Raw genomic sequence first — 10,970 nt, 5'->3', positions numbered from 1 at the left:
TTAGTTATTGTAAGCATAATCTGGCAATTTTGTGAATAAACAAAACTTGAGCGAATCTGAAAATATTTTTTTTTCAATGTGATTGATCTATAAATATATGGACTTATTAATATTTTTGATATAGATTAAATTGATACATATTTTTAAAACATGCAAAAATAATATAATGTGCTCTTGATCAACAAATGATTTTTTTAATCTCACCATTACGGGTTGGGTGGGATCCCAAAAGTATCCATGAGAGTAATTATATTATGGTTTTTGTTAATGGATGCACATCTTTAAACATTTTTCATATTATTAGTAAATGTTACAAGGCTTTTGTATGCAAAATATCAGATTTTTTGATTAAGCTTAAGATTTCTTAAGTAATGTTTTTAATCGTGCTTTTTTTTCTTTTCAAATGTTGAATATCCAATATGCAAAATAATTTTAAGACTAAAAATACTCTTATGCATCATAACATTTTCAAATTTTACATCATGCGAAATCTTTATAATCTCTAGATAATTATCAAATGTTTTTTTAGGAAAAAAACTATTTTATCTCATATTTTCACTACTGTATATCTGAACGGGTTGGATCGATTTGACTGACCTCGTAACCACAATAAAAAAATAGGAAATAAATATAAATTATGCTTTTTTCGTTCTAGAATGACTACTTATTATAATCGAAAATATAAATGTTTAATCTAAATAGCTTAAATTTCTTAACATTATACATTATTATATATTTATTATTTTATTATATTGACCTTTCAGCTGGGCCTGGCTAACATTACATCACTAAAGTCTTACCTTATCGTTTGAATTCTGCCATGAAAAGAAAGGGTTCTGACGCAAATACTTTGCAGAGTACCACATGGGGGACATTCTGAGCTTTTGATTGGTTATTCACATGTTATAGACAGAAGTAGGTGTATGTAAGCAAGTGTTTCTAAAAATGGAAAGAGGTGGGCAGGGCCACTGTGTTTGATTCAGTACATGAGTGATATCTCAGCAAATAGAAAAGATAGGAGGTTCATATCTTAGATTCTAGCTTGTCCAATATCGTTAATTTGAGTTCCTAGTTCATAAGAAACTTTAGACTTTGTATTTGGATATCACAAACATCTAATTTGAACCAATTCTGCATTCAACATACCATATCACACAAAAATTAATATTTAGGATTTCTTTTTTAATATTTATTTTTAAATTAAGAAATTAACTAATGGATCATACTAAAAGTTGAATTATAATCTACAATTTGATACCAGACTTATTGACATACATTCATAAAATAGTAGGTCAATAAAAAATGAGAGTCAACAAATGTGATATGACATGGCCTTTGATCTGTGACCAATAGCGATAGGGTTAACGTGCAGTTATTTTATAGATATCAGAAATATGAGTTTACTACTATGTATGGTTAGCAACTGAAAATTTTGTACATTTTTATGCATGTACGCACAGCAAGAAATATTGCTGTAATGAATATTTGACATATGGAAAGCATACGTGCTAAAGAATTTTCCATTTTATAACAGTAAACATATTCCATCTGTTTATTAAAAGTTGAAACATAATAATCACAAATGTTAAAATCTATATATTGTTTATGCTGTGATATTATTTTTGCAATTTATATTTAAAAGTGTGATTGGTATACATTATCACAAATAAATGGATTTACTGCATTTATTGTGTATTTTCTGATAAAGTATTGTTAAACTAATAATTCAAGAATGGTTTGACCAATTATATTGAAACATTTTTCGATGATATTTAAGCAAAGTGTGACTCATAACAGACACCATGACTTGTCTATATTAAACAATGTGTAAATAATGTTTTGCAATTTCAAATATGTGTAGTAGTTCAATGATGCATTACAATCAGAGGTCATGGACTAACATATTTAGTTAGGGATAGATTGGGGAAAAGTTAGGGAATTTCATTCTTCCCTAGTTGTGGAAACACTGAGGAAGGTACCATTACTGTTGAATAAACTCGAATCTAGCAATCGACTTTCAACCTGGGGGTCATAAGTGTCAATCCCCATCATTGAACATGATCGTCCTATATGGTTGTAGACTGGGTCAGCCACCAGGGTATAAAAGTTCTTAGCTTACAAAAATACTGGCCGAACCTAGACTAGATAGGATTAAGGTTCCAAAGGGAAACAAAAACTGTTAAATAAACTCGCGTGTTTAATGCATGTATTCTGAAATACAATGCTAAGTAAGAAATGCTCTTTTAACAGTTCAATATATGTGACAGTGAAAGGAGGTGCCATTCAACAGTGACTTGTAGTGATGTTTTTTGATTTTTTCCTGAATGTACTGGGTTCATTCGTACCTTTTTAGATTTTAGACACAAACACAAACTTAACAAACTGGCTTATTGTGCATCTATAGGTTTGATCCTTTATGTTTGCTATTAGCTGGCTCTTGAGAATGATGATTTGCAGCTGATGTAACTGTGCTGTTTCTTTTAGTTGGTATATATTTTCATGTTGAATTGTCCAATACCCAGCATTCTACATATTTTATTTTTCAAGTTTTCTGGTTGGCCCATTTTAAACTGGTAGATTGCACTTAAAGCTATTGGTAAACATGTCAATGAAATGGTCACCAGTTGATGGAAAGATGATTTTTTATTTCTAGGTCTTCAAGCCTCCCAACCCTTGGACAATGGGGATCATGAGTGTTTTAGCCGAGTTACACCAAGAACCAGAACTAAAGTTGACTCTGAAGTTTGAAATTGAAGTTCTTTGTAAGAATCTCAATTTGGATATAAATGTAAGTAATGAGTTTCTTACTATACTTGTTGGTCTTAAAATTCAGTCAGTTCATATAAAATTAGTAGTATCTTATTATAAATGGTAGTTCAAATAAGTCTAATGTTAAAATGTTTATTATTGTTAAACAGTACAAGGCAGTATAAACACTGGATTATTTCAATGATACTTGTGTTAAGTGACTTTTGAATTTTACCTTGTTTGTAATATTACCAAACCACTATAGCTTTTTAGTTGTATGATTTTGTGTATCCATAAATATATATCATATAAAATAGTTACGAGTTGATTGAACAAAATACATTTTGTATTACTGTTTTACTCACTGAACAGTTAAGCAAAAAAGTGTAACTCTTTGGATATACCACAGTTTTTATTGAGTATATCTAAATGTCCAGATTAATACAGAAATTATGTATGTTTGTGTATTGAAATAATTGAAAATTTTAATCTTTGTTTCATATGTATTTTGAATCACATACTTTAACCCTTCTATTATGTTTTGGGTCTGTTTGAGTTTTGTATAGTGATAATTTATATTAATTTCTGATATTTCATTTAAAAAGAGTAAAAGCTATGCAAAGAAAAATATTTTATCAATTTAGGGCTGTATCAATTTGTTTGATATTGCATCAGTTCAGTATGACCCAAAACAAAACATATGTACCTGAATTCTGATATAATGGGAGAATTAATGGTACAGAAATATATGTAATTAAAGAAACATGTAGGAAAGTCTTGAATATGAAAGTACTGATACCTAAAATACTGTATCGGATTGTGTGTAAAGTTAGAACATGGGTATAAATAAACTCAATCTGAATAAAGTATGAAAGTAGGGAGTCTCAGAGAATTATAGTTCTTGACTGTGGAAGTGTCAGTGTGTGAAGTTGCAGTTGCCAATATTTGTAAATCTTCCATAATCAAAATATTGTACACTAAACAACAAGTGAAAAATGTCTACAGTACTATTACATGCTGAGTTTGCACTGTTTATTTCAAGGCAGCCGTATCCCCTCTAATTGTAATCAACTATAAGAAGATCACCATGATCGTTAAGCATTCCTCTGCTATTTAGCAGCAACCAATGGGCAAATGTTAGCACCAAAAACAGGGTGTTTGGCTAATATGAGTCAGTGATATATCAAACGATAGCTCTCTTCATGCTCTTAATTTTCTTAGATGTTTGTTTTGTATCCAGAAGCATTTTATATTTGAAAACAGAGAAATAAAATTTTAAAACCATTAATAAATACTTATTAGTCATTGAATTTGAAAAAAACAGTCCTATAATAAACCATGTGGTCCATATTACATAATTAATAAACTGATATATGTTTGCCCAATTCCAACTGACAGCATGTCATAAAAAAAAAGATGAATTGGAAATGTAAGCAGGCAGTATATTGCTTTGACAACATTTTGTTTTATGTCATAATAGGTTCATATCTGTAAGTCATGAAACTTTTTGAATACAGATATTTTCTTTACTTTAATCAGTAAATATGCAAGTTCATAGTTGATTTTTTAACATTTGGTTGTTGACAGTTTTTTTTTATCAATATGATATAAATTCAAAGTGTCACATTTTAGGGTTACATTTTATCTTGCCTTGTCACAAGTTTCACACATTGTCTCACGTTACAAGGTAAAGCAATTTTATTTCCATTGTTTCATTTAGATGTTCACACATTGCAAAAGTTCAATTTACAGGAATGATTATTAATTGTTTTAAGTAACAATGAATAGAAGAAAATGGGGAAAATAACAGAACAAAATCAATTTTAAACAATTGAATTTTAACCTTTCTTGGGGAAAATAACCGATTTGTTATTGCTCCTTTATCTTTTTACCCATATCACTTTTTATTCAGTTGTTCATGATCATTTCCTTAAATATTTCTCCTGTTGTCTGAAGACAACTGGTTAATGAAATAAATAAACCATTCCCATGGTTATCTATGTAGTAATTTACCATATTTCTGATAATAGTAATTCTAAATTACTTTTTGTTAGCTGGTTTGCTCACTTTTGAGCTTTCCTCCTTTCCTAGGGCAAACATACAAGTTTCTAAATTCCAACAGATCTTCGTATCTTTACATTTCCAATTCTAGCTTGCACTATCTAAGTGTTGCAAGTGTACATCTGTTATCAGTTCTTCAGGAATTGGGCGTGGAGGCTTTTTATCAGAGTCTTCTGTTGTCCAAAGCATGTTCACTGTCATAATGATTTCACTATCCCAATCAAAGATGACCCTGGTGGGCACAAATTGATCTTACTATGTACAATTGATGTAGAAAAATGTCATGATAATGTGTTTACGAGTACTTACAAGCTTATTTCCTGGTTTCTCTGTGATACACTTCCTTTTGTGAGAATTCAGTATTAGTAAATTTTTAATAATTCTACTTTGTTAGAAGATTATATGAATACGTAAAGAATCTGTGCCAGTCAGTTTAACACAGATGTCCGGAAAAGGGTAAACTGGTTCAGACTGGTGTTGTTTACCTGTATATAGATGCCATGTCATTTTGTTTCTTATTGTCAAAAATAATGTTGCCAAGAAACAGTGTTAACCTACTTGTCTGTGTTGTGAAATATTCTTATCTCTTAATAGTTTTCCAACTTTAAATGAACTTCATTTCTGCCATTTCAAAATTAATTGTTGCTTTTTTACTGACAAAGACAAAGATCAAAGATTCTGTAAAGGTAAAAATAGTGTACGTGTGTGTGTAGTATTTTTTGCTTATTTAAAACCCTGTTAGCCCTTTCATACCCCACTTACATTATTCCAAATTCGTCATTAACCTTTTACCAATTGACCTAAGAAGGAAGTAATTTTTTTTATTACCTTCAGAAAAGATATTAACTGGATACTTTTTTCAGTCTTGAAATAATTTTTTTTTCGTTTTACATTGTATAGATGTTTCTTTATGGGTACATAGTACTCCAAATACTACAACACAATAATGAACCTTTCTAAATTTAGATTTTTTTTTTTTACATTGAAGGCATGAAATAATTCCTCATGAATGGTTTTCACTAGAAAACATAATCTGTAAATGTTTTATTTAATGTTGTATGATAAGTAATACAAAAATTATAACTTTCTAAACAACTAAAAAAAACTGACCAAAACTAATTTTTCAGGTTTCTTAACCCTTCTACATTGAAATATATGTAACAAAAGTTTTAAAAATAAAGCAAGTCTTACGTTACCCTCAAATTTTATAGTGCTTCCAGGGAACATTAGGCTGTAAAATGTTAAATCTTCAAACTATTCTTATGTTATTATTTATTTTATTATTGAATACATTTCTTGTATTCTTTATTTTACTGTGTGATTTTATTTTTCATAAACTTTGAATTTGTTTCATAGAAAGAGATTAGCTTGATTTCTGTCTTTGAGAAAGGTGAAGCTGTATTATAACCTAATAATTTAAACCAATTCATCCAAGTTGTTTAAATACTTATTCAATTAAAATTGTTACTTTGCGCCTGGTATGTATGATGGTGACTGATACCAGTTGGGTATTATCATAGGTTTATTTAACCTAAAATGGTTTAGAAGAAACACTCCATTTTTCTATAGTTATATCAGTTAAGGAGTAAACAGGGTGTGAGAAAATGTTTTATTTATATGTTAGTGTTCTGTATTTAAAAATGGAATTAGTAGAAACAGGTTTGTTTAGGTGTATGTGAACCATTGGTAACTCATGACTCTCTTGTAAAGTTTGGGAATGTTTCCTTGTCATTTCTCTGTCTAATGGAAACGGATCTGATGATTTGAATTTCCAAAAGCGAGAACTTTGCACGGAAGTATTATATTTTTGTTGTTGTTTTCAGTGTTTAAGATGTTGTCATTTTATTATCGGTGAATTTAATTGAATGTTAGTTATAACACATTTTATATCTGTCATGTGAAAGTGACATATTCTACATATTTTCTCTCAGGGGTCAAGACAAACAACTGATTTATATCAATACATTATTTTATGTCCACAAAAGGGTAAAGGTTTTGTTTCTAAATATTCTCTATAGTGATCTTTCTCAAACTGTGATACATGTACCTCTGGGGTACATGATGATCATTTAAAGGGTCACAAAATGAAAGGGCATAAAATAAAGTAAAAAATTAAAAGTGACTCCTCGCTCACTGTTCAAAAATAATTATTACTAAGATAAGATATAAGAAATACACAACTAGAATCTAGCTTTCATTGGAAGTAGTACTTAATAATCCATTTTTTTAATTCTTTATTTTTTGTAATGCAAGGGGAAAATAATTTTTTATTGTTCTAATTAAGTAATATGTGTAATGTTTTTATGCATCTGAATTATAGTTATCATTAGTGGTAGTAGTAAAAACTTCATAATACAGTGTTTGAAATCAGTGGTTTCTGGTTGTCTGAGATAGCTGAAATTATTGCCAGGCAATTCAAATGCACTACTATGTTGTCTGTAGGACAACCACAACATAGTGCAATCACATGGCAAATAGCCCATATTGAGTACTATAGAAATTAGAAGAAACATGTCAGTGCATATTTTTTCTGATTTTCATGGAGATGTGATCATCAAGACCACACACACACACTGTTTACCAGTAAGTGTTCATTATAATGTCTTGCAAACCTCTTGTGGCATTAAAGATACACAGATTAAACTAATATATAATTTATTTTACACATTATTATATTAAATCATCTTCCCTGCAACTGTACTTCACAAAGAACCAAGAGGCTTGTCCTCATTACCATATACATCTTTCAAAGAAAATTTGTTATTGTTGACAGAAACATTTTTGTCTTTAGCTTGTATTGTTTTGTTTAACTGTAGTTTTATGAATGGGTATTTTTGTTTAATGAAACTTTGATTACATCATTTGTTTACGTAGGATTTGAAGAAGGAAAAAATCAGCAATGTGTTTAAAGACCACCATAGACTTGCTCGCATTGAACCACAGCTATCACCTCTTCCAAAACGAAAGGAACAGATGTTAAACATATCAATTCCACAACCCAAGATCCAGTCTTCATCATTGGTTCCTGCAAGTACGGCTGCTCCACCTAAGATGGTACAGGAGGAGGTCTCTGCTGGAGTTCAAGCAGGAGTTGTAACTGTTCGAGGAAGCACCACCCCTACAGGAGGAAGCTCGGCAACTCCCATGGCCTCTGGATTCCCACAGCCACAGTTTGCATACCTTGATATTAATGTATTATCCATAACTGGTCTTTCCCAGCATATCCAGATTAATAACCAGGTAAAAATAGCTTGTTCATTGTGTTGTTTGAAAATGTTGAAGAATAATTTAACTTTTAACACTTTAATTTGGAAATGTACCACAGCACAGTCTGTATGATATATATAGAATTTAGGATGTTTTCTTTTACTATAGACTTGCAGTAGAGTTGATCTCAGTTCACCAATGTTGAAGAAACATGCTTAATTGATCAGGCTAATAAATATCATAAAAGCAATTAGTTTAATTATTCATTAGTTTAATCTTGCCATACAAATTTTAGTCATGGTTTCACAAGATGAGACATAGACATCAAATAAATGACTATGTAAACTAATAGTAATAAACAATTTCAAGTAATTAGTTTGTACTGGCATGATGGACTACATTTCATTCAGTTTTAGATCTAATGCTAAAATATGAATAAATAACTGTATATTCTGTGTGTATATAATGATTGAAACAATCTTATTGTTCATCGCAAGTAAAGAGGATTGAACGTTCGAGACTGTAGATTTGAGGTTCCATTGTTGACATCCCCTTACCTCATAAAATTAGGTGGATTATATTTGTCATTGGTAATTTGTTGATTTGAGGATGATCTCTACCATGTCTCAAAAGGGTTTTATGCTATGTTTAATCTAAATATAGAAAAATTATTAAACATATAAACAGATACCTTTAATTTAAATGACCTGAAACTAGAGAGTGATCCAAAATTTAGCTTCAATTGATTTAAAACAACAGGAGCCAAATACTAACGATACTTAGAACTTGCAGCAGAAACACTTCTGAATCGCTAGACACAGGCCCGATAAATAGTGAAAAGACTAACAATACTGTTTTTGTGAAAGTTTAATTATTATCAACAAATGTAAAATTTGGAACTTTTTACAGAACACATGCATGAGACAAGACATAATACAACTTTAAAGTGTATATACCGTACCATTAAAATAGGAGTAGGTACTTATTAATGGCCCATTTAACAAATAGTAAGAGGAAAACCAGTAAATCAAAGAGGTGTGTGCTATAGAATGGTTATTCTCCTTTAGTGCGTGTGTGTGTGTATTTCATTCCTAGAAAATTTCAAATTTGTGTGGTGATAATATTAACTAGACATGTTTCAAAGAGCAATAAAAATAAAATGTAAGTATAAATAGATGTATATTGTTACAAGTTTAAAGCTATTTAGGATAAACAAATGCAGTTTCTTGTTACAATTTGAAGTCTTTTTTGTGTGTGTGTGTGTGTGTGGTGGTGGTGGTGGTGGTTGTCAGTCAAATTGGCCAAACTTGTATGAACTAGTAATAGAGTTAGGGTAGAGAAAATAACAGATTAAATAAAGAGTTTTACTGAAAAAGTTTGAAATTTATTTAGGAGGCTTTTGAAATTACCCAAATGAAATTTGAAATTTTTCAGATGAAGAAAAGTATTTTTAATCTTAGCAATGAAAATTACTTTACACTTGGAGCAGTCAACACTTTGACTCCATATATTTATGGACACATTTTTAGTGAAAATACATCATTAAAAATTTCGATTCTTTTGTCTGTAAATGACTTAATAGTTACTGAAAGTTTGCAAAATTTTGTGAAGATACTCAAAAAATATTAGAAGTTATAATATGGAAACGAAAGGTGAATTTGGGGGTCAAATTTTAGTTTGAATCAATTGAGCCCATAGTGAGAAAGTTAATATCTGTCATGCATGATAGTTAGCAAAATGAATTTGTTTGAAACTCTGTGATAAACTTTTGTAACTTTTATTTTGAAGAACAGTACGTGAAATGTTTTATTACATTCAATCTTTCTTTTCTCAGCTTCCGTTATTACAAAGTCATCCCCATCTAAAACAAGTTGTAAAATCTGCTATTGAACATGCCGTCCAAGAATGGCTGGGACCAGTGGGAGAACGTTCCATCAGAATTGCTATTGGAACCTGTGAACAGATTGTTAAGAAGGTAAATAATTACTCTTAATATTTCATTTCATAGTCCTGATTAGAGATGGACTATTAGTTGAACTTTCTACTTGATTAATTGTTTGGCTCATTAATTACATATGAGACACTGACATTTGGAATAATTGGAAGCAGTAATTTGGATTAGTTGATCATTCTCATGAGTTGTGACATTAATCCATTAAACTTAACAACCTTGAATCAGTCAAAAATAAAGAAATCATAATGGCAATATTTCAGTTATGCGAATAGTTGAAATAATCAGAAATGCTTATTTCGATTAGTTGATTATTTTACATGATGTCACTAATCAATGCTCGTAGGTAACTGAATTAATTTTCCAGCTCTTGTCCAGATATGATACTTGTGTAAGTTCAGAACATTACTTAAATATTTTCCTCTCTCTCTCTTCTTTTTTTTTTTACTTAAATGTGCAACATGGCTGCACAAGGTTTTCTTGTGTTCTGACTCATTGAACCTCTCATACTATCAACATATTTTGATATTCTCATATAAAAACAATTTGCAAAATTTTCACCCATTATAAAATTGTCACTTTGTGCTCATCAGTAAAATATTTTAATGCAAAACTACTTGAACTTCCTTTTTTAAATAAAACACGTGCCATTTTGTTGAATACTTGTTTCTAGAGGTCAAACAGTGCAAAATGAGTATTTTTGCTTGTCAGTATAGTAGTTTCTAACTAATATCAGTTAAGTTTTTGCAGATTTAATACCTTAAAAGTCTAGAAAATTGACTAAAATGTATATTGTCATTCAGTCACATAGTTAAATGGCTTCATTCTTCATAAGTGGATTTTTGTGTATGCCCTTACTAATGTCTAACACACCTGTAACATAAACCAGTTGAATATGATTTTCAACATTACATTGACATGGAATATATGCATCAGTTGGTTGGTCTTTCTTGTGATATTGAACTACATTTTCAACATTACATTGACATAGAATGTATACATC

General features: G+C 30.1%; 1 protein-coding gene across 1 annotated transcript in view; it reads left to right on the top strand.

Moving 5' to 3' along the window:
* LOC106459523 (CCR4-NOT transcription complex subunit 1-like) overlaps positions 1 to 10,970 on the top strand; it is a 101,530-nt gene that overhangs the window by 73,632 nt on the left and 16,928 nt on the right. Inside the window, exons 26-28 of the mRNA XM_022386026.1 lie at positions 2,654 to 2,788; positions 7,684 to 8,049; positions 9,851 to 9,991. Of these exons, the coding sequence (XP_022241734.1) occupies positions 2,654 to 2,788; positions 7,684 to 8,049; positions 9,851 to 9,991 (642 nt within the window). The remainder of the gene's footprint in view (positions 1 to 2,653; positions 2,789 to 7,683; positions 8,050 to 9,850; positions 9,992 to 10,970) is intronic.

The sequence above is a fragment of the Limulus polyphemus genome, unplaced genomic scaffold (assembly GCF_000517525.1).
Source record: "Limulus polyphemus unplaced genomic scaffold, Limulus_polyphemus-2.1.2 Scaffold622, whole genome shotgun sequence".
Lineage (NCBI taxonomy): Eukaryota > Metazoa > Arthropoda > Merostomata > Xiphosura > Limulidae > Limulus > Limulus polyphemus.
This window is presented reverse-complemented; position numbering and strand designations above follow the sequence as displayed.